Source organism: Mycteria americana, chromosome 8 (genome assembly GCF_035582795.1).
Source record: "Mycteria americana isolate JAX WOST 10 ecotype Jacksonville Zoo and Gardens chromosome 8, USCA_MyAme_1.0, whole genome shotgun sequence".
In the NCBI taxonomy this organism is placed as follows: Eukaryota; Metazoa; Chordata; class Aves; order Ciconiiformes; family Ciconiidae; genus Mycteria; species Mycteria americana.
Genome location: NC_134372.1, coordinates 12,038,840 through 12,063,923, shown reverse-complemented (window position 1 = coordinate 12,063,923; position 25,084 = coordinate 12,038,840). Strand labels below are relative to the sequence as shown.

General features: G+C 36.6%; 1 protein-coding gene across 3 annotated transcripts in view; it reads left to right on the top strand.

The window, feature by feature from the left end:
• CPEB4 (cytoplasmic polyadenylation element binding protein 4) overlaps window positions 1-23,322 on the top strand; it is a 45,878-nt gene extending 22,556 nt beyond the window's left edge. For all 3 annotated transcript variants that reach the window (XM_075509702.1, XM_075509704.1, XM_075509703.1), the window contains 6 exons: window positions 10,550-10,723; window positions 13,224-13,313; window positions 13,945-14,063; window positions 14,989-15,103; window positions 15,314-15,495; window positions 18,882-23,322. In XM_075509702.1, the coding sequence (XP_075365817.1) occupies window positions 10,550-10,723; window positions 13,224-13,313; window positions 13,945-14,063; window positions 14,989-15,103; window positions 15,314-15,495; window positions 18,882-19,109 (908 nt within the window). In that variant the 3' untranslated portion in view covers window positions 19,110-23,322. The remainder of the gene's footprint in view (window positions 1-10,549; window positions 10,724-13,223; window positions 13,314-13,944; window positions 14,064-14,988; window positions 15,104-15,313; window positions 15,496-18,881) is intronic.
• Window positions 23,323-25,084: the final 1,762 nt, after the last annotated feature.

Below are 25,084 nucleotides of genomic sequence, written 5' to 3'. Positions count from 1 at the left end.
AATTCTGTGTATGGAATGTGAGGATACTTGTGATAAGTAAAATCAAATATAGAAAACAATTTATAATACATTAATAAATTCTCAGTAATTTGTAGTAATGCTACATACAAATCTTCATATTGTCATTAGTGTAAATGCACAAATGATGAGGGAGATGGGGATAGCTTTCTGAAGGCATTCTGAAGAATGTCTTGTTTGTTCATGTGTCATTTTAAATTGTTATAATGAATAGTGCTGGTGTCTGGTCCTGTATACCATTTTGAATCTAGGCAGAGGAAATGAAGTGCTGATTCTTTTAAAACACAGTTTTCTATTCCTCTTTCCATTTGGATTGGGTGTGGGGTGCAGTTTTTTCACATATATTGCTGGAAAAATTAGTGTCATATATGCTGGTTACTGTAAAAATGAAAAATGGGAAAATGTTACACTGCAGAGACTTGAGCGTGCTTGATGTTGACTTGCTTGTGTTACTATTTCCTTGTTGTTTGGGAGTGAAGTAAGAGGATGCTTAAAAAAGGAACAAAGCCCTCATGTTGCATTCCAGGCTGTCTTGTGATCATTCCTTCCACAGACAAAAATAAGTTGCTTTGAACCTATTATTGTACTTAAGGAACTCTGGTTTTAAATCTTGCAGCATGTAAGTATATGTCAGTGTAAATCCAGCTGTTGCAAATCACATACAGGAATTGCATTTCAGGTTATTCATTAAAGCATGGGCAGAATTCATGGTATAGGTATGATGGTATAGGCAGATACCAGCATCTCTTGAGGCGAAATGCTACGTGTAAAGAATCCAGGAACATAGTGTATGTGAACCATGACTGTGAATGGGAGGTTTGTGAAGTTCTTGCACCTTTTCCATATGTTTTTATAAGTTGTTCAACAAATTCTATAATAGGTTCAATAAATTGTTCTTGTCACTTACAAAATAAATCCTGTCTAGTGATTTTTAGCATATGACATCCCATTCTTTCCTCCTGTCAGAAAGTCCATCATTAGTATGCATTTCAAAATTTACTGAAGTTACCACATTTGAAGTAGTTCTGTGGCCGAGAACCTGATATGCTCTTTGCTGGCAAAGCTGTATAATGCTTTTCCTTCTCCCAGTTGCAAACTCTGCCTTTCATTTTTTATTTTTAAAATGAATATAGTAATAGTTTAAGTGTTCAAAAGATAAATGCTGCCAATTATTCCATATCATAAACTGGAAGTGTATTGAGGGGAAAGATTGGATGTTTTTATAACTTCTTGTCTATTCTCCAGAACTCATACATTAATATAAAGTAAAGCTCTGTGCCACCAGCAGTAGGGTGGCTGCTTTTCTGAAATACATGTGTAATTCCAGCTAACGTCCAGTCTCCAGCATAGGGTTGTGCTCCAGGATTTGCTTTTCTGCTTTTGGTTTCTTATCTCTCACCCTGGGGGGAGTCCTGGAGGATAGGGAAGAGTTATATTCAAATACGTATGATATTTAAGAGTTCCACTTAAATTGATTAGCAGTAACCCAGTGTAACGTAATTGGAAAAAATATTGATACCTTGTAGACAAAGCTGTAGCTATGTTTAGGATTTAAAGCAGGTTTGTTTAGGAGGAGATTTCTTTGTATTCTGTTTGGTAGCGAAGAAAACGTCTTCGCTTCAAAGAAAGCTTTTTCTTTGAAGAAACAGCAGCTTCTGTATTTTTGTGAGGAGTGAGACTGGATTTCATTTGTCGCCTTTCATGAGTAGTTAAGTGGCTGTTGAAATGTATGAAACACCATCTCTTGAGGTTCAGTCCGCATGGCACTGTTAGTCTGGCAGACTACCTGAGATCATCAGCAGCAAAGGAATAATAATGATGGTGGTTTTTAAAGCTCTCACGCAAACCTAACTGCAGTGTTTTCATAGTTAAACTTTTTGTTTCTATTTCCCTTTCAGACTTATGCTTGAATAGCATGCTGGAAGCATGTCTAGGACTTTTTGCCCTGGTTGCCCAATCTGGGAGTTAGCTTGAACTTCTCACAGAGGTGGATTTGAACCAATGCTGGGCTGGACTGGCTGAGTTGGAAGCACGCGTGCCTTTCTACCCTGCGTCGTGCAGTGGCAGTGTCTCTGGGTACCACTACAGCTGGGTTTGTGCAGTGCATGGGAATGAGAGCCATTAGGGTTTTTCCCCCCCAATGATTATTCTTTTCTGAATATAACTGCACAATCTCTTCAGTGAGGCAGTTTTGCTTGAGGCAGATTAAAGTCCTAAAAACCTGGAGCTCGTTGCACAAGCCTTGGAAACAGTAGCTTTCACTGTTTCTCAGCTTCTCCCCACCTCTGCCCCCCCCCCCCCCGGTCTAACTATTAGATGTTATTATGCTGATAATCCACTTTGTCCCATACAGTCAGGTTCTACCTTTTTACCATGTGAACCCAATTAATTCAACATAATCACAGGTAAAACAGTGTTACCATCAGAAGAGCCAGTGCTAAAAGGCTTTTATAGGTAGATTCTCTTCAGGGTTTTAGAAGAAAAGAAAATGGTTTGCTTTTTGTATGTCGGTTGTGTTTTGTGGCAGTGACCTGGAATTTAAAATGAGAAATTCTAGTCAGACCTGTACTTGAATGCTACGGAATACCAGAAACTTCATTTTGTTAGTGTTCTCAACAGAAGGAATGGGTAAATACTTGTCTTCAGGCATCTGGCTTTACTTGAAATAAAGCATAACACTTGCATCTACAATCGTACTCTTGTTTTTCAGCATTTCTTTGGTCATTTTGGACATAAACTAGAGCTATATTTCTCACCACATGCTTTTTTTTCTATTGTGTTTCTTTAAAAATCAATTAGCAGGGAAAAAATGCAATTTTGGGCATCTCTGACACTTAATTTTGCAGAATCAGTACTTCCAAAGGTGTTAATCCTTGATTTTACTGTGCAGCCAAATGTAGTCTGCTTTTCTGGTTTCATGCTGACTTTGACATTGCTAAAAGTGTGACAAATATACGTTCTCCAGATGTATATATAGACGTGTTTAATTTTTGTAAGATTGTCTTAGGTTAAGAAAATACTATTTGGATGTTTTTCATTCTTTGAAGTTCAGTAGTGTTTGAAATCCACATAATAGAGAATCTCATATCCCTTTTTAGTAGGTTGGTTTTGACAAGAATTTTCAAAACAGGGATCTCATTTGACAATATCAAAGATGGCTGTGACTGTACGATGCAAAGTTCTGACATGGAATAAATTCACTGTCAGTGTAGATTTGTTAAAATTTTGATCAATTTATTCTATATTGACAGAATTTATCCTGGATCAAATATCACGTGTCTGTGCCACTCTTTACCATGCACCGGCTGTTGATTCCACGGTCAACATAACATGTGCTCGGGATAATTTGACAGAAATGAGATTATGTGCTTGAACTGGGCAAATTTTTGCACACCTGCACATGTCTGATGTTAACAATCATGGAACTGTGGCCTAATCCTTTTGTCCTTAATCTTTTAGAACTAAAACCAAGGAATGCATAAAAAGCAGTACTTTTTTGCCTGCCATGCAACACTTAAGACACTATCTGCTTTCCTATTGAAAATGTCATCCAAGACTTAAGTTGTAAGCCTCTTCTAAATAGGAAGAAATACCTTTGTGTATAGATACATATAGGTAGATATGATTTTATGTGCTAATTTGAGAATATAATTTGAGAGGTATATATAGAGGTATATATACCTCTCTGAAAATACCTGCCTTGATCTCTGAATTGCTCCTTCATATACAGAGATAATTTAACCAAAGGTAGGTTAAATATAGATGTTCTTTATAATTGTCATTTTTCTGCTTTTGGTTTGGATACAATTAGATCCTTCACTAGTGAAACTGGGTTTGTGATGACCTTACAGAACTTCTTGTGAAATGTACCTGTGGTAGAAACATATGGTCTATGCATTATGTATGAAATGCATTGTGAAACATGAAGTGATGATAAAATCTCACTTTTGAGTTATAATCAACCCTACCTGCCCTCAGGGAGTCGTAGGGGAAAAAAGGTAATAAAATACTATAGTTCGTATTTTAATGGCCTTGTGCACAGCATTGTCAATCTTGCTACAGTTACAAAATATAGTGTAGTGTAGAATAATTTAGAAATAAGGTTTTGCTGTTGGAATGGCAAAACCAGATTGCACTTGAATTATTTTTCTATAATTTAAAAATAAAACTCAAGAAAGCATAAATATTTTCTGTAATAGATTCAGGGATATCTAGCTCACATTTAGAAATAATCCTGTGGAACTTTGATACTTCTGTTTCTCTAAAAGTTAAGTCCTAAGTGAAATAGAAGACAGACCAGCACCAAATTATCTCCCTATCTTCTGTTTAGGGGAAGGAAATGACTAGCAGAGAAAACAGTTTCAGTGAAAGCTTGAAACTCTATGTTTGTGTATTGATCATATTTGCCTTCCAACATAAGAAACTGGCCACCTATGACCATCTACAGTTAAAAGTTTTTTTAAATATGGTGAGGTTTCAAGATAGTCTTAGATAAAACCTTATTATCCCCCCTTTTTTAAAAATCTGGACTCATACACTTTTCGCCATTTATATAATACTTGACAAATAGCCGATGATGGTATAGAGGCTTTGTTTTCCCTTCTACTCTTTACTGCTTTCATCTGCAAGAGTTGTGGCCCATTTCCGCTGTCGTGGTTCCCTTGTTTGTACTGCATGTTCTTGTTTGTCACTTTTTGTCCCTAAAAATCAGAAAATCGGCAGTTAAAATCATTACTTCAATCATGAAAGCTTATGAAATTGGGGTCACTTCAGCAAAATCTTGTTCAGCTTGAATATTTTTCCTAGAGCCTGTATGATTGGTGTAGAATATGAAAGAGTATATGCAAATTGGTGTAAGTTTCCTAGCTTTCCTGGAGCTGGGTGGTGGGAGGCTGTCTCAGTGGTAGAGCTAATGTCTGGTGGAAGGGTGTGATTGGGTCTTAGTTGTTCTGACAGTCAGGCTATGTAAAAAGTCAACATGAATATTTGTCCTTTTTAAATTTCAAAAATATTTCTCTGGTAACTTCAGTGATTAATGTGCATAGAAACCTGAAATTCCTTGGAACGCACTGATGAAGCTAGTCTGGTTTAATCTTTGAGAGGAAAGAAATGAGAGCATATCAATAACTACTGTAAAAGATTGCAGTGTGTTACTATATTGGCCTCTGTGCCAAGGTAAAGAACAGAATCCCTGCCTTGAGGAGCTTTTGGACTAAAGATATAAATTAGGTACAGAACTGGACAGATATTACATCAACCTAGACTTTACATGCCTTAAAACAACTATAGGAAGGTAATGAGAATGAAGTTACAACCGTAATTTAATGTTGAGCATTCAGTTGCTCTGTCCATGCCAGGGTTTTATGATGTTTATATTAATATTAACTATGGATGCTTGTATAATTCTCCTAGTTGTAACTTGGCCTTGGAAAGTTGGGATGACATTCACAGGAGATACAGATCTTCTTGCTTGCTGGTCCCTTTGCTTTAAACAGTCTGCTCTTGAGCTGACCTTTTAATGTAAATCTTCCACAATTAATGGCACAAAATACACCTGAAATTGCTACCATCCTGCAGGTTGGAAGGCAGCAAGAACTATTAAAGAGCACCAGGTGCTCAGTCTGGGCACACTTTTTGCAGGACAGCCTTGTAGTAAGTTTGGGGTTTAAGTGATTTAGGACTCCTGCATACATTTTCCATGCTTCCTCAACAGACTGTCTTTGTCATTGGGAACTGTGTACTTTATAAAGAATTGCATGTGTGATGATACACAACATGCTGACAGTCTTTTTGGTGCTTCCTGTAGAGAGAAGAAAGCTCAACACATTTAATTGGAGGTATGTTAGACACAAAAGATGTGATTTAAAAAAAAAAAAAAAAAAGAGGGAGGGAGATGGCCAGGAGCCCATGAAGTGTCTCAAATGAAGAAAAGACAGAAAAAATTGATGGGTTGTTTATTCATTAAGTTCCTTAAAATGAAAGACAGTAAAAGCAGCAGATTTTTGCAAAAGATCGTTGGCTTTCTGTATGGCTTTATTTCTTACATAGAAAGGAGTGTTGCAGGGATGGCTGAGGTGACAAAATAATTGAAGCAGCAGCTAACAGCATTTTAAATTTCAGACTGATTTTATCAGAAAAATATGTCTGCATAGGTTATTAATACGAAGTTGAACGGTTGCATAAACACTTTGTATTTTTTAGGTTTTGTAACGTAATTCTTGCTCAAATATCTTGTGAGATTAGTAAATCCATCCTAGGCCCTTTATGCAATTATCTGAAATGTTGAAGAAATGGGGAAAGGAAAAATAGATTTGAGGAATCCAAACCAGTGTTGTAGTTGTTTCATTTCTCAGCAGGGGATAGGCAAGCATCCTGATCTTCAGAATTAAATCTTTTTCTCTGGTTGGTAACAGTTACCTTAAGGCTTCTTTTATGTTGCAGCTTAGCTAGGGTACTCCCATAGCAAAGATTTCTCTTAATATGAAATTATGAAAGCCAGAGACAGAATTGGTAAACCGCAGTTAGCTGTCTTCCTGGCCTGCCAAAAGAGCATTCTTTAGTTTCAGTGTTGTGTATTACATTGTGTGAAATTAATGGCATGTGATGAGCTCTGAACTCAGTGAGCAGAGAAAGTTTGTATCTGTGCTGCACTGGGGTAGTTTATAAACTGTGGCTCCTGAGAAAGTTTTGAAATGTCAAATGTTGGTATTTTGTGGGTTAGATGAAGCCAATGCAGAAAATAAGAAGCAAATTAAGAAGAAAAAAAAATCTTAGTATTTGGTTCTCAAAACCTCTTCAGTAGTATTTGGCACTGGAAATACTTCCTAGCTGGTGGCTGAGCTTTTTTTATTGTTTTCTGTACTGATAAAGGAGAAAAATCCTATTGCCTTGAGTGACACAGGTGGCAAAGCAGTGAAGAGTCTGCTGACCTAAATTGTGGTCACAGATCCACAGTGGGAATTGTATCTCTGCTGCATGCTTCGTTGCCAAGAATGGGTGTACCAAGTGAAGGAGTTTGTGTGGTTTTGTTAGTAATTTAGAAACCACAAGCAGGATTTTTATGGCTTTATAGGCAGACCTGTTTTTGAAAGTGCTTGATGTTTTCTAAAACGTGCAAGGGCATCTGAGCTTTGTCAAAAATGCAGTAAGATTGCTGATTGCTTTCCATGAAAGACAAGTTCCTTCAAACTTTTTACTTTGAGGACTATATGAGCATCTTGTGTTTCTAAATTCAAAATTACCATGGAAAAATTATACTTGTAAAGGTCCTCAGCCTTTAAGATTCTCCCATAAAGCCAGTACTTGTGTGAACACTCGAGAGTATGCTCCAGTCTGAAGACTAGGGCTTTGTTATTTTGTATTCTTGGTGTTCATTGTGAGTATCTCTATCAGGAAAAGATCAGAGAAGTAAAATGATCTTACAGATGTTAAATAATCATGAAATAAATTGGATTGATATGATTTCTATTTTGAAAGAGGAAACGACTCCTGTTCTGTTGTGGTTTACAAATATTTAAATGCTTAAACTAATTGTCAGCCTCAATTTTGAATGAGGAAGCAAAATAAAATGCATGATGTGCTCTGAGTTTCTCATAGTACTTGCCAGGAGAAACCAAGTTTTGAAAACAGTTGACCTGCTTTCAGACACAGATTTTAATGAGATTAAAAGAGAAAGAATGTGCACATTTGATTAGAAAGTTTGGCCATATTCTGACAATGGGTCCTGGAAGCCAGAACAGAAAAATGTTGTAGTTTTTAGTGGTAGAATTGATTTGTTTTGGAAAATGAAAAGTAGGAAGCAGTGGGTAGTTGTCGAATAATCACAGCGAAGTGTACTAAGTTAGTGAGAGAATCTACACTGTTGTACACGGACTGCAGGAGGTCTGAAAGGCCCAGTTTTAGTGGCCCAGATGTTTTCTCCTTGACTTTCAGCTGGTTATTTTCCAGTAATAATTTAACCAATGATATTGTGGGTTGTGCAAAGCTTTTATAGCAACCTAGTTTGAAAACAGAAATTAACACAATAGTCCTCCACTTTCCTTGTGTTAGGGCTTTTCCTACAGTTCAGATGAAGATCAGTGTTAGAATACGCTTGAACTTGGCAAGGTAGAGAGCATGGTCAATTGCAGAATGTGTCAGGAGACCTGGTGCATGAGAAAAGATCCATTTACTTACAGGCGTACACCCAGCAGAGGATTCAGGAATAGATTCGAAAATAGATGTGCAAATTAAGAACTAAAATTATTTTCAAAAAGTCTCTTTGAGTATACACATATATACTTTGTCAGCCTCGTATCAACATGTTTTACCAATAAATAACAGAGATGGTGCAAGGAAGGCATGGTATTGTGGGTGGTGGGGGAGGTCAGCTTGGCAACACCATTTTAAATGACCTGGAGTATGAAAAGGCTTGAGAATCTCTGAGTTAGTATAAAGGCGATAAAACAAGGTCTTTTGGTCCTTATAACAATGTTTGAAAGGCTGTTTTCTTTCTCATTTAACATGCAGCAAGGACATATGGGAGAAGGCGAGGTAACAATATTCCTATTTAATTTTCTACTGTTGACAATGTCTCATGGGAGAAATAACATTAAGTTGTTACTAGAGGGCAAACTCCAAAATTTAAGATTATAAAGAATCAGTTTCACATAAGTTTACATAGTCTGCATGCCATAAATAAACATTTAAAATGAATTAGGTAGCACTCCACAGTAGTACTATTGAGGCTGAAATGATCACAGTCCTTACAGTGGACATCGTCTATATGATTTGTTACACTGGAGGGCTATGTTGCTGTGTTCGTGTGTATGTTATGAATGCCAATTCTGGAGAAGTTTACTTTGGTTCTTTTGGGTGCTGATGGTTTTCTTGACGCAGCATAGACTCTAGTGAATATATGTCCTGGCCGGCTAGGTTGAAGAACCAGATCCTGCAAGCATGCATGTTGAATTTTCTAACAGCAGTGGTAACGCTGATGAACCTGAAAAGGTTGTTTACGTATGGAGAATTGCTCTCTTCCAACAATACCTGCAGGACTGGGGTCTTAAGAGATGAAACAAAAGACATGTGCATCAGTTCATTAGGGGAAAACAAAATAATGTTTAAGTCTATATTACAATATTTTTATCATAGTAGGAACCAGGTTTGCCTAGCTACAGAAATAGGCCTGATTATAGCTTATTTTAATTAAAGGTGTACAAAGATTCTTGAAATTTGAAATAAAGCAAGCTGACTGAGCCTTCCATTTTTTATTCGTGTAAATTCTGTGGACTGTGGATTTTATTGTATTTTTTTCTTTGAACTTGTTAGCGGTTTTGATTTTTTGCATGGAAAATGTCTGGATATTGGAACTGGTCAAATTTTCTGTTTTCAAGATGTTTTCTTTTTTAAAATAAATTTATTTCAAAGGAAGGAAGCAAGAGCAGGATAAATTAACCTTACTAATACATTACTGTGGTAGATTGTAATGCATTCTGAAAAAGCAGACATAGTAAATCACATCATAGGCAAAAGGAAATGTATGCTAAAACTTGTAGCACACCTCATTTATTTGCTTACTTTCCCTATATATATTTATTTATTCCTGAAATGCTCCTTAAATGAGTAGAAGTCTATGCAGTTTGTTGTCTAGATATTGAATCCTATAACTAAAGGGTGAAGAGCTTGTGTGCTCTATTTATGTTATTGTACAGTTGCATTTATAAATCAAAGAATCTTATTTAAAAGTAATAAATATTAAGGAAATCTATGATAAAGGATTGTCACAGAAGAGTATTGGGCTGTGAGGGGAAGCATGCTTACAACATTTTCTCTTAGAGTGAGTCCATTAACGAAACTCTGTTGTAACATCTAAGTAAACTTGCTTCTAGGAATGACACGGTATTGCCTAGTTTTCAGTCTTCATTTGCAGTAAATTACAGTGGGACTTCCTGTTTTTATCAGGATATTTTTGTTATTTACAAGTGGGTGGTTTATTATATGTTTTGATATCAGGTAATTTAAATGTCTAATGTATTTAGCTGGTAGAATTCTTGTTTTCCCATGTGCACTGTGAAGTTGAACTTACTCATTGTAAGAAGCTGTTCACTGGAAAATGATATATACAGCTTAGGTTTTAGTGATGTCTGCTATTGGGAAAGTCCCAGAAAAAAATTTGGCTTATATTCTCTTCTGCTTTTACACCTTTTTAAAAGAAATCTAGTTGGAAACACAAAATGTTATGGAAAATGGTCAACTTGAGCATCCATTAGAAATACTGTTTTGTTTCAAATTTTTATCAGTTGTAGTGCAGTTATGAAGAAGGTAGCAACCTTTTATCTGAAATAATGCATTTGAGTTGTTGAATGAGATTGAAAACTATAAGAGTCATATGAAATTGAGAACATAACTGCTCATTAAAAGGGAAGATTGCAAACAGTTCTACTGCTAATGCAGCAACTACTGGATTTTTAAAAAATTATTTAAACAGTGTGTGCTTTGTTCTGTTAGTATGGTTTTTTTTCCCTTCTTTTTTTTTTAACCCCCCCTTCAGGTCAGTCTTCACTGTTTCCAATGGAAGATGGGTTCTTGGATGATGGACGTGGGGATCAGACTCTTCACAGTGGTTTAGGATCACCTCACTGCTTCTCCCATCAGAATGGAGAAAGAGTGGAACGGTATTCCCGTAAAGTCTTTGTCGGTGGACTGCCACCAGATATTGATGAAGGTACGCCCAGAAAATCTTATCCAGAAAAACTCCTTCTGGCTTAATGACAAAACTGTGGTGTGAAACCTTTTGTCTGTTAGCTAATGAATGATTGTTTTCCAAACTCTACAGAAAAGCTTTGGTACGTAAATGGCTCTTTGCATGTTACCACTTTTACTTCATGGCAAACATGAGATAATTCAAACTAGCTTAGGCTATAGCATTGTTCTGCCATTGAAGAACAAAATCATATGTTACTACACATATAAGTGATTTTTACAGTATAAAAATTGTAAGTAAGGGATAGTGGTGCAAAAATAAACAAGTAAATATCACTTGTTGAAACTCATAAATACATTGCAATCATTTTATGGGCACCAGAAGCCAGTAGTAGGAAAAGTATTGCTAGTAGCTTTATAAAGTTTGTATAGCATAGTAAGTCATAGCTCTTTATTTGGATACTTATGTGTAGTCCTCAGAGGTTGTTTCCAGCAATGATTATGTCCTGTGGTAGCTTCTAACGTGTGCACAGTGAGGATTCAGACAGGAATGAATCTGTACAGAGGCAGCTGCATACAGTGAGGAACCAGGAATTTGTGGTGGGTCCATCATACAGACTAAGGTGACAGAATACTGCAGTTGTTATTAAAAAAAAAAAAAAAAAAAAAATAATGCACAAGTGTTGTGAAGCTTCATTTCACCAGAGTTCTGTATTTTGTATGTATGAGTGTGCTGGGATAGTGATTAAAGGAACTACAGCAACTGTAAATCTGAAACATTGCTTTTTCTTAATCACAGAATCATTTTAGTACCCGCTTTTTGTGTCAGGGAGAGTGATTGTAATGCACTGCAGTGTGTACTACTGTGACGTGACAACCTGACTTTCATGTCAAACATAAGAGCTACTTTATTATTAAAAGGTCAAATATAACATGGTGTTTACAAGAGGAAAAATGATCTTATAGTCTCTCTTTCTTTGTTGTTATTGTGGTTTTATTTGTTTTTTAAATTTGTCACCTATGTTGTTTTAAAAGGAGATGAGCACTTGAATAGTTTGGTCTCTGTGGACCCTAGTTATTGAAGAACAGGACCTTTCCTAAACTTGTGCTAGGAGGGTAGCTTGAATTTTTCAGAGTTGCTTCTGTCAGCGCTGTTCCTGTTAAATGCATGAGTGTGAATTAGAATAAGGAGTATACGATTTAAAATCTACATCACAGCTTAATTTTTTAGGTTTTTCTGATCCTGTTTCTAGAAAGCATTTTATCGAGGTGCTTTAACATTAAATTTGTGTAAAGTGCTGTTTTGAATGGAGATCTATTTTAAGAGTAGATATGTAGTAAGTATTGTTCTCCTTGGTTTATACCTTCATCAGCATGTAACCTTGACATGCTACTATTGCTGTATATGTTCCTGATGATCTGTAGTGCACATAGTAGCTGTCAGTACAGTGGATTGTCAGTTGCTGTTTCCTTATCAATGTCATAAAAAAGTGTAAACAAGCTGAAAAATACATAATTAGTAACACCTTTTCAGATTTCCAACCAAATTTGAGGATGGGGAAAATCCTCTAAATTGTGTATGAGGAACCCCCAATAGTGTGCTAGTACAGAAAGCCCTGTAATACCGTAAACAGAATACAGCTGAGCAGTGTGCCAATTTAGATGATGCTCCAGCAAAGTGAAGTTTGTCCTTTTTGTTTCAATTTTTTAATGAAAAATTCTTGTCCAGAATTTTAACTAGCGAAGAGTCCAGAGAAGTTTAACTTCCAGAGAAGTTTAACTAGTGATGGTTCAAGTGTGTTTGTGGAGAAGGAAGAGGGAATAATCACTCAATTTCAAGAAGAACAGAATTGCAACTAGAAGACTTCTATGGGACTAGCATATGCAAATTTATACCAGTAATTTGAGGTCACAGGCAGAATTTACATGGATGCAAGAATTGCTTCTTGATATAGTAATATGTTCTTGCCATCTCTCCTATAAAGTTACATAACTATGTCCTGCAAGTTTACTCTGTTAGTTTGAGGTCAAGCTCAGGTGGTGTTTGCACATGTGGCACTGGCATGTGATATGAACAGGCATAGCTGGGTTTTGTGATAGTCCCTTCATTTTTTTCCAGTCTTTCTGCAATTATAAGGCATATTGGCAGAGCTGATTGCTTACTAGCAAGTCAGCAAATTGTCTCTAAACTCTTTTGTGGGAGAATAGTTCAAGCTGGGTTATTATAGCTGTATAGATGCAGTGACTCCCTTTCTGCCAATTAGTGGGTTACGAACTTTTCTTTATAATCATCGGTAGAAATAAAAGCTTGATCTTTGACCCATCTTGTTTTCTAATGTGTGTTCTGACTTGTCATAAAGTTTCCTCATCAGCTAGTAAGCCTTGCTATGAGCTGCTGAACCTTTAGGGTCACAGAATGTTTATTTATAGGATGAAGCTACCTGGAAACCAGTGTTCTTCAAATGTCTTCCATTCAATTTATTTTAATTTCAATTCGTGCCTTTTCCCTTCTCTCTTTACAGATGAGATCACTGCTAGTTTTCGTCGCTTTGGACCTTTGATTGTAGACTGGCCACACAAGGCAGAGAGCAAATCTTATTTTCCTCCTAAAGGTAAATATCTGATAACCAATAACATACGAGCATTTTAGAATAATTTTTCTTGACAAGACTCCATTTTAGACAAGATTTTTGTGACAATGACCCAATATTTAGGGGAAAAAAAGTTGAATTCTTGGGATTGTTATAAACTGGTGGAATTTAGAATGTGGCTTTGCAATTATTCTGCACTAAAAGAATTCTTCCTTAACTTCCTGTTTTACTTTATTCCATTTTCCTTTTTGTCCCCCTGTTCTTCATTTTTGTAATAATAGTCAGGACTAGTCCTCTTTAAAGGAACTAAACAGCCTCCACAGAAGTGGGGAAGGATTTGTACCTTATATTAACAACCATCCTGGCAGGTTTGCCTCTACAGCTGTGGCTTTTGTTCAGTTCATACTGCTGGCTTATACTTTTCAAAGGAAATGGGGAGAGAGTGTGCTGATCAGCAAGCTCCCTGCTTTCCTTCATGTCTCTGCAGAGGACTTGCAGGAGGCTGGGTTGGAAATGTGTGAGAGCATCTTAAAGTTTGTTCCTTACTGTATGGTAGCCATGATGACATGGTGCCAAGCATAATTCTGGGTTAAATTATTATCCTATAGGCAAATAGACAAAAGAAGTTACATGTTTGTTTTCCCTTTTGTAGGATATGCATTTTTGCTGTTCCAAGATGAAAGTTCTGTACAGGCACTGATTGATGCATGTATTGAAGAAGATGGAAAGCTCTACCTTTGTGTTTCCAGCCCCACTATCAAAGACAAACCGGTACGTAGAATTGTCCGGGCTTACACAATTCCTGTATGATAACCAGAAATTGTTCTCTTCAGATGCCTTTTTTTCCTTTTTTTCTGTCTTCAGAGTGCTAATGTTTAAATTTCTTTAAGGTGTCAAATTAAGTTCTCAAAGAGAAGACCAACTTATTTTTAAACTAGACAGTATGATGTTTTTTAGTCTAGTTACAATTCATATTTTTGTTAGGAAAAGGTTTGCTAAATTTCACCATTGCTGACATAATAAATATATTTCCAGACAGATATTTTATGCTTATTATTGAATAAAATGTGGAATTCATATTGTCTGAGTGTTGCATGTAACATGTTTTGACAAAGACAAATTAAATCCAAAAAACCATAATGTGGCATTGAACTGTAAATTATTAGTGCAGATGGTTTTGGGGCTGATGCGAGCCTGCTTATAGTTGGAGACACTTCTGTTTTATTCCTGTACTTCAAATTTGGCCAGCTGTAGGCAAATATAAAGCAGTTAGTTTTGCTTAGTAAATAAACACGCAACTTTGCGCACTGGAGCCTGTTGCATTGAGATAACACTAGTCTAGTGCTTAGACTTGGCTAGAACAACACGAATAGCGTAGATACATATGCACCAGTGTGGTTCATACAGCACAGGTCAGTCATGATTAAGTAAATGTGTAAGTAGAGAGTGAGTTTTTTCCCAGAAATTTGGGTAACAGGGAAGTGGTGAAATTTAGTATGATCAAGTGGTCTGTCTTAACAGAGCTTATTACCATTTCATTTTGAGAAATGATTGCTGAACGAGTAGCAAATGAGTTCAGAAAATAGAAAACACAGCTGTTTAAGAGGTTTTCTTCTTTGTAGGATACTGTTTTAATTTGTATTACTGAGATACTTTGAATTGTGAATGGTTTAAAAAAAAGGCTTTTTGTCCATAGGTTCAGATCCGGCCTTGGAACCTTAGTGATAGTGATTTTGTTATGGATGGTTCACAGCCTCTTGACCCACGAAAAACCATTTTTGTTGGTGGTGTTCCTCGGCCTTTACGAGCAGGTACACTGCGTGTTCCGCAGCACTGGGCATGTTGAATATGCAGTCTGATTTGGGGAACAACGGGGGAAACAAGTTATTTCAGTAAGGGAAGTATTAAGTGTTCTTGGCACTTATAATGGGGGACGTGAATACGAATGGACTGTTTCATTTGATGCTTTTAGAAAAAATTACTAAGTCTACACCAATGTTTCGTTTTCCTGTCTGGTTTAGTGGAACTTGCAATGATAATGGATCGGCTGTATGGAGGGGTGTGCTATGCTGGAATTGACACAGACCCTGAGCTGAAGTACCCGAAAGGAGCTGGGCGGGTTGCATTTTCTAATCAACAAAGTTACATAGCTGCTATCAGCGCTCGCTTTGTTCAGCTGCAGCATGGAGAGATAGATAAACGGGTAAGGTCTTCAAGCATGTTCTATTTTTGCTCAGTGCTTTCTCTAGAAATGCTTTTCCATGTAAATGTGTGTCATTGTGAAGAACTGTAAATGTTATATCAGATTAATTGCATATTTAGGGCTAGATTGTGCCACTTAGATACAACACAGAATAAAAATGAAGGAGTGGTACAGAGCTGTTGCTTCTGGAACGTGGGAGGCAACTGTGAAGCAGACTTTCTCAAATTGCTTAGCATAATGGGAAGCATGTCAGCTGCCTTGCCCTTTTATAAGAATATTGCACTTGTCATATACTCCCACTGCAAGTATTTGTGCTTGTAGTGTTTGTATAATGTCAGGGAGTAAGGTATCTGCCAAGGATGGAGCAGTTCTTATTCCTGTTCTGCATCTTTTGAGAGATTGGGCAGAATCTGGCCCTAGTGTTACACATTGTGTGCTGGGTGTTCCTAAAGAGCAGCATAGTCATGCATTGTAAACTTGCTAGTGTGCATTACAGCCTCACAGCCATCCTCCATAGCTTACATAATGGCTGTGTCCAATTATTTATTCCTTTATTATTATAAAGTAAAGGAATATGCCAAATGGATCTGCAGTTTGCTTGCCTTGCCCTCTCATCTATATAAAATGTGACTTTGCCAATTACAGTGATCTTTGGGACGCAATTTTGAGAAACTCGGATCCTTACATCTATCGTTCTGTCTAATTCATGCTTTGTCTCTGGATTTTTCTTACATGACTGTCATTATTGATCTTAATTTTGTAATTACTACAGAGGAAAACCTCCAAAGTTGTCTGATTAGCTGATTATCATTTCACTTCTGCTTTGGCTATAAAGCTTGGGTGGAAGAATTGTAAAAACAATTTGACTGTGGGCCTGCGAATTGGAATGTCTTTGTTCTAATCTTGGCTCTGAAATAAGTTCTGTACAGCTTTGAACAAATAATTTGGGCTGCCCTTGTGCAACTCCTGCTTGCATAAGCAGACATTTGGGTGAATAGGTCCATTGAAGCTGGTGGAACTACAAATTTAAGTAAGTACTTGTGAACTCTAGCAAAGATTTTGCAATCTATTTCCCCTTCCTTCTCTCCTCCCACTCCTCCTTATTTCCCCATTTTGTGTGTAGTTAAGAAGAAATGTGGGAAGATAAGTGCTCAGAGGATTCATTATAAGAGGGGTTGGGTGTGTGAGAGATACAAAAGTGCAACAGTAGCAATACTACTTTTATTAATAATTTTTTCTAATAAAGTTTTTCTGTAAAAATAAAATTAGTAACAAGAAGGGATTTCCTGTAAAATTAGGCAAGGGGGTGCTGCTAAAGGGTGTGCCTTTCAAAGAGATAATGCAAATTAAATGCTCAGTGGCCTGCAGCACCCACAACTGCAGAGCTTCCGATGAGTCCTGCCACCCTAAGTGAGCCTGATGAAGTTGCTGTAATTTAAGCTATTTCTCTGTAGTTGGGCAACCTGGATACACCTAGCACAAGTAACAATTGCAGGCCACATTTGGCATATGCACTTCAGCACACACGGAATAAATGTGCTGAGGACTCTGACTATTATCTATGGGTTGTAAACTTGCACAAAAACCAGTGCCACAGTAACAGGCTAAAGCAAGCAGAGGTATAATTACCTGCACTGTAGCTTGGCCTCTGAATATGTCTGAGTAGACATAATAGAGCAGCATTGCCATGTTAAGGAGGCACGCATAGCATATTTGGAGGTTCTCCTCTTAGCACTTGTAGAAGATGACACTCATCAATGAATACCCAACCTCGAACTGTGTAGCAAACTAGGTGATGAAGGGAGAATGTGGTGTTAGGAATATTTGTCTGTCTCTGCTCCTTTACAATTTCATTCTTCTGAGTTGGCATGGAGGGATGTTTGAGAAACAGAACTCTAGCAGTGGAAAAGGAGAAAAACTGAGGCCAAAAAAAAAGGCTGCTGTACTGTCTCCAAGTAGTTTATATGTACTGTAAGCACAAATGGCATCAAACTACTGCAGTGCCCTGTCTGGACTGTGATAAAATTGGGTAAGTTTAAAAACATAGGAACTTGTGAATGTGCTTATTAGAATGAGCTGGCATACCTCTGAGGTTTGTGAGATACAGAAAGGAGCATCCCTAAGCCAGATGTAGAGATAACAGGTTAACAGTAGAGACACCAGTCACAGTCTGGATATTTGGAAATGTTTGTGAAAACACCTAATTAAATGAGCTTGAGAGGAGGCTCGCAAACACTTCTAGAACAGGAACTTGTAGCTATACTTTTTTAACGTGAAGTTTTATGTTGCGCTTCTGATACGTCACATGGACCTTTCACAGTTTTGTGGGGCAAAGGAATGGCAGTGGAGGTGATTACTGGTTTTGAGGTGAAACTGAGCCTTTAGGGGATGGCAGTGCTGCAGTTGTGATTTAAACACATAGGCATGTCTAAACGAGCTGTGCTGTAGCCAGCTTGGATACTGCGAGCAGCAAGCTTTGCCTTGCTGTCACAGAGAAAACGCTCTGGAGTGCTGTGAGCAGGGTTTTGTAGCCCACAGTACAGCAGGCTTGGTTTTGGTATGCAAATGCCTAGATTAGAAGCTAGTAGCCTGCAGATGTTGCAGTGTAGATGTATCCTTGAAGCACCAGCTGGTAAGTTCCTGTGAGTCATTATCAGTTAAGAACTTGAAGAAATTTTTCTTCTCCTTTCTTGTCTGCTGTACTGAATTACTGCTTATCATCTGACCCTTAATGTCAACAGCGTAGGTGGCCATCAGTCCCATTTTAAGCTTCTCATTTGATCCCAACAAGATTAGGTAGGTTTCCTTTTGCTGAGAGGACTAAGCCACAGAAAAAGAAAACACAAATGTGCTGTTTATTAAGATGATAAATGAAATTTTTTAAAGTTGGAAATTCAGATATTGAAGTTGCAGACCATGTGCATATTTAATCTGCAGTTACAGTGTTGTGTAAACAGTTTGCATTCCTACCTGAAAGGGTAGGAGCTTAATTGTGCATCACCATACTTAAAAATAAACCCCCAGAATTCTCCAGGGTTTTGATGTGAGTCTGTATATCAGTTCTGTAACAATAGGTTGATTGGTCCTTTTTGTAAATCAATGACAGCATGTGTGATACTGATGGTCAGCATTGGTTTCTGGGGTTTTTTTTAAGGATCAAGGAGGACAGTGGGAGCAGGATTGTTCTCAAGTTAAGTGCCTGTAGTTTTGGGTGTTTAATGACCATGATCACGTGTAATGAGGGGGAAAATTTTTGGGTGTGATGTTCCCTACTACAGAACTGTGATTGCAATCCTGTTAGAACGCAGATAGTAAATAGTGTGGAATTGTCATTATCTACATTGTTACTAAGAATTGTAAACTTTCTTCTCATTTTCTGAATACAGGTGGAAGTTAAGCCATATGTCTTGGATGATCAGCTTTGTGATGAATGTCAGGGGGCCCGTTGCGGTGGAAAATTTGCTCCATTTTTCTGTGCTAATGTTACCTGTCTGCAGTATTACTGTGAATATTGCTGGGCTGCTATCCATTCACGTGCTGGCAGGGAATTCCACAAGCCCCTGGTGAAGGAGGGAGGAGATCGCCCAAGACATATTTCATTCCGCTGGAACTAAATGATCACTGCAGTGCTCATATGCAGGCCTCAAATTAAGTGCACTCTTCTGTTATCCTGATTGTCCCTACCCCACCCTACCCTTTCTCTTATTCAAGATAGCATGTCCTTTTGTAGTAGTCTGTAATTTAACAATAGTATAATGAAAGAATGACCTATAATATGGGTATTTTGTAGAATCTTGTCATTGAAAACTGTATTGGGAACTCCTTTTCGTATTGATAACATGTTGCAAGTGAGTTGCATTCTCTTGTCTTTACTACCAAGAGAACACTTAATTTCATGCAACATTTTCTTAGAGGAGAGAAAAATATTAAGAAAAGAGAATTGAAACAATAGAGTATTTTGGTTTTTTAATTAAATTATTGTTATAAAGAACATAAGAATACTTTTATTAAAATAACCATGTAACAATAACACTATCAGTCTGTTCTGACACTTTTCCCCCAGGGAAGCCTGTTTTTGCCTCTCTTTTTGTTTCGACTTCGGTTTTTTCCAGCAACAGATGAAGTTAGCATTTACCTACCAACAGGAAAGAGCATGTTTAAAGCAACGAAAATGCATGAGCAAAGTTGAAGCAGCATTATAATAATGATCTTTTTTAAAAATCTGTTAAGGGTTTTGAGGCTGAAATTTTAGCTCGGTGTGTATCTGACCGTGCCTCTGACTACCACCCACATCCAAATTACTAATGAGATAGGCAGAGCTTACTATATTTTCATCAAAATGATTACATTTTAAGAATTCCTGAATGTAAAAGTTGAGTAAAGTTACTACTGAGGGGGGAGTGCACTTTTTTTTTTTCCTTTAAGAGACTCAATTGTCTGGTTACAGCCCTAGAAATCCTACCAAAGCTAGAGTAATGACAACTAGTTAACTGGCATTTCCTCTCCTGAAGGATAAATATATAGATTTTATTTTTGATGGCTATATATAACTCTATATCCTAATATACTAACATTCATCAGGGGCCAGCCTTTGCTCTCCATTTTGGCGTGAAAAAGTAGAAAACCTAAAGATACCTCAAGGATATCACTGATTTTTACTGAAGTTTTGATATTCCATTGTGTCACACAAACGAAAATTGGCTGCTTATTCGTTTCCCATCTTGGATGTAAAGTTAGTTTTAAATACCCTCTAACTTAGTTGTAACAGAAGGCATGAACCTAAGTAGTTTCCAAGTCTTGTTTTGCACTGTTTTCTGAATTTGTGCATGAAATGGTGCAAGTGTGCATATGCCTTTCTTACTCTTCCTGTAGAAAGAATCCCAACTAAGATTCCACCTCTTCAGAACTTAACATGGGGAAATAAAGAAACACAGGTATTTGAAGTGCCAACATTGCTAAGTTAATGCCTGCTTTATTATAAATAAGTTCTACCTTGAGAAGCATTAACACAGTACATGTTAATTGAATGATAAAGAGTGGGTGCAGGGGTTTAGTTTGAAATAGTTGAATGAAGGAGTAGTTCTGAAAATTATTTTTCTTACTTTTGAACTAATGCCCTGGCCAACTTCTCAAATGATTATTTAGCAGTGTGCAAGCAAACAAATTTAGTGGCAATCTTCTGAACTGCCCAAGTGGCATGGTACCATCCTAGACTCTCTCAAACCAAAGACTTGCCTCAGCACTGCTTGGAAAACATCTGCTCCGTTAAAAGCCTTTGTCGGCCCCCCTCATCCCATTCCCCCAGCCCAGATTATCTTTATGAGAAGCAGTTTTTATTTTCAATACAGGCTTTAATGAACTATACCTTACCAAGTTCCAAAGGTCAAAATGGAGACATTTGCTGTCTACTAGTCAAGTATAGAAAGGGAGCTGCTTTTAATGAAATCCCTGAAAATATTGACAACAGTAATGCAAATGCAGAGTGCTCTTGTGTAGATTGTCAGGGACTTTTTTTTCTCTGAAGTACATAATTATAGTTGGAATGTTCCTTTAATTTTTTTAATGCTTGTAGGTGGCTTGGGGTGTGCTATTGTGCCGATCCTACCCAGTAAACAGGTGAGATGGGTTACCATTACAAGAAATAACACTGTTTGAGAACTAGCTTTGAATAATAATTTTCCCTTTGTACATGACCTGCTGAATTTCGGTACAGTGTTTTTGTAGCTAACTTATTTTGTCATGCACATAATGTATATTTGTTATGCACTACTTTTGTATATCTTGTTTTTCCAACAGTGAGCATTTTTAGGCACACTTTTCACTGACGGGATATCTCTTTATGCAATACCTCAATTTTTCATATTGCAAAGAGTAGCTTTTTGTACTTTTATTACTGAGAGATCTTCATATACTTCATTTTTTAATATAAATAATTTTAATAAATTTTATTTTCTTATATTCTGCTTTTTATACATTTCAGTGCTCTGCATACATTTTGAATTATGGATGTTGTGCACTGGCAATGCTATTTTAGAATCTGCAGAGAAAAGAAAGCATGTTGCTTAAACATCTTAGCCCAGCACCAGGTATTTGGTGTACATATAATTTAAGAAATAGTATATGTAAAGTTGAGAATTAAAGAAGAAAAGCATGAAAGTGACAAATGACACTGTCTTTAGACCCATGAAATTTAAATACATAAATATAGTGTAGAAATTTAAAAGTAAAGAAACATCAGAATTGTCTACCGCTTCTTACTAAGTTTTTAAAAATTATACACAAATGCAGACGTTTTTGGTGAATGTTTAGCCATTTTTAATATTAATAAAAAATTGATGTTAGGTGTTTGATGCAGAAATGTGTCTGCTCTTTTAAATTATATTTAAAGAATAAAAGAGAGCCTGCTAAGTGGCAGGCATGTAATGTTAGTATGCATGACTAATGTAAGAAATTGCTATTCTACTAATATTCACTTGTGATTGTGTGACAAGCGTGTTTACAGATTATTTGGTTACACTTCGATTTACAGGGCATAAACAATTATATACATTACTCTGTACTTAAATAGTGATTACATGTCCTTCTGATTACATGGGATTTCTAGTTGGGGTTACCATGTAGCTCCAAACATAATTAACATGTAATTAGGTTACCAGTCTTAGGGTATCACTTCAATTTGCAAAGGGGTTAATAAGCATGTAGTTTTATCACACTAGCATGGCACTGGCCATGTATTTACAATGTAGTTACAGAGTAATTACATGGTTATTTTTGCAATGTAAAATAAAGTGTTTCTGATTATTTTATATGTAAAGGAACCCCACTGCCCTGTGCTTTTTGGTATAGTATATACTTCTCCATACACAGACCTCTGCAGAATGCAAATTTAAAACTTGCAGTGAATGAATTTAGCGTTTTATAAGGATGCTGTTGGAAAGACTTGATAATTCACCCCTTTTGTTTTTGAAGAGTTAAAACCTTCTGTTAAAAGGTGATTTAAAACTTGAATGTGATGAATTGTGGCAAGTTAACTTCAAGTTATGTGCAATACCTATTTCAGACTTCTGGAAGATCTTTGCAGTTTAATTCTTTGTTTTTAATTGCAGACATTTAAAAATGTCATTTTCTACTGTTCTAGTAAATCCTCTTTCTTGCTGGTGTTTCTAAAGAAAAGAATCAGAAATCAATCTTTCTACTAATGTAAATTTGAGATTATTTTTAAAAAAATGGAATAAAAGGTTTTGGTCATTTGCTTTATTTTATTATCTTATTTTAAAGCTACTGTGATAGCATTGTAAGAATTGGGACAATATTGTATTCAACTGTTTTATTTTTTATATTTTTAAAATTTAAAGTATAATTAGTTTTTATAATTTTCATCAGATTTTTTTGTTATATTTTTTGGAAGTGAAACTTTTAGCAAGTGGGTGTCTAGTTTTTACTAATCCCTAATATGTTTTTCCCCCAATGTATTGCTCATATTATCAGAAGGAAAAGTTATTTAAGTATGTCAGTTAATTGTACTACTTGGCTGAATTTCCATATAGTTTTTACTGTGTATGGGGAGGTTGTAGTATTTATTATAGCATTTTAAATAAGGGTAATTCATTTTTTATTAAAGTCATTTTCACGTTTAAGTTCATATTTTTGTATGTTCTACTCTAAGTTATATAACACAAGTTACTTTTTTTAAAGAGTTCATTTGTTGAAGTGCTAGTGAAAATTAATGTTATTAAATAGTTTGCAAATGACTATTTATACCAGTATGCATATAATTTTTAAATATTTGTAATGTGAGATGTTGAATGAATAAAACTTTTAACTCAATGTTTCCTCTTAACCTTTTTATTTTAAGCTTCCTGTAGAAACATTTTCCTTTGTGGCTGAAGCTCATGGGGCTTGGGGAAGAGATTTTAATGAATTGTACAGCACATGTCTGGCTATATGGTGTGTGAAGTGCTTTAGGCTAAGTTCTGCAGTCCTGTTCCAGTCAAAACTTGGAGCATGGTTTTGTAGGGGGTGTGTAAGGGAGGGTATAACCGCTTGAGAGATGCTGAGTACCCTTAACACTGCATTAAATTGGTACAAAATAAATGTTCAGTGTTGCAGAAATGGAAGGGACGATGTCTAGAGGACTGTTGAATCAGGGTGTAAGAAGAACCCTTTTTACTGCTTGTGTCCAGGTGTTGTCTTTAGGGAATATTGAATGCTAACTACTTAACTTTGTGAATTTGGTGCTTGTTGAGTATTTATTAGAAATTATCTGTAGCTTTGGAAAAGCCTTTCAGCAGCTTCAGCACTGCCGTTTCTGGTTTTTTGCACAGCCTTAAGCATATCAACCTAGCCGAAGAATTGTAGTTGGATCACTTGTTTCTACTTAGTGCTCTCTGCTGTAATTCATAGGGACAAAGATGAAAACCAATACACAGCTGCGAAATCAGGATAACTGGGCAGGTGACATGCTCAATGAGAAGAATACCTCTGAGGCACATGTAATGCATGATGTAAGTCAGAAACCACTGTGCAGCTGGGTCAAAAAGATAACTAGACTAGGGCCAGAGTAGAGCCAAGCAAGGTGTGGACAGACAAGGATTCTTTTTTAATTGTCTCATGGTTGTGATTTGATACTAACAGAAGGAAAAAGTCTGGCATTTTAAAGGGCTTGCTAGTGTCAGCCTTTAATTTAAAATATCTAAACTTGAAATACCTAAAAAGTCTTGTGAATTGTTACAACTTTATGTATCTGCCCTTCAAGGACTATTCAACAGGAACTCTGTAGGAAGGATTCAAGAGTTTTGCATCCTTGGTAGGTAGGAATTCCCCAAACTTTGTTGGTTTTCTTACCTTGATACAAACAGCTAAGCTTCAATGAAGTATAATTCTGATTGATCCTGAAGTAGCTCTGCTAAGTGGAACTGTGAGTTGGAATATGCACATGTACCTTGTGAGAAAAAACTGCTTCCCAAAATACAGTACTGCAGCAGGAATCACACTGTGCCCACTGCACTGACCAGCACTTTGCTGTTGGCGTCTGAGCCCCTAATCTCTTGTGCCATCATCTAACGGTGTTGTAAATGTTAAATAGATGCTGAGTATCATTCTTTTCCGTGGGTGCTTCAGGAAATGCAGATCTTACAGAACTGAGCTATAATGGGATTAAATCTGCAAGATGCTAATCACTTCAATTCCCACTGGCTTCAGATGATGCAAACTTAGAAGCTAATGCCTTTAGAAACTAGTTTTTAACAAGAATAAAAAGTTTTGCTGGTGACTCCGTGCAGATATTTCCAATCGCTTAAAATGGCTATTTAAAAATAAACAGAAAATTTATTTCTGTTTTATTTTGATATTTATTTTGATCCAAAAAAATTATTTTTATAAATTTATTTTGATCCAAAGTGTACAGAAAACTTATTTCTGTACACTTTGGATCAAAAATACAGAGGCTAGAGATGGGTTGTCTGCCTGGTGAATAATGAATTCCTCAGTGCTGCGTTTTGTGCCAGCCACACAGCACCAGACAGCATTGACCAGTTCTTTGCGTGACTTGGCTAGTAACGGAAGCATTATCTCTCTGTTCTCTGCATTG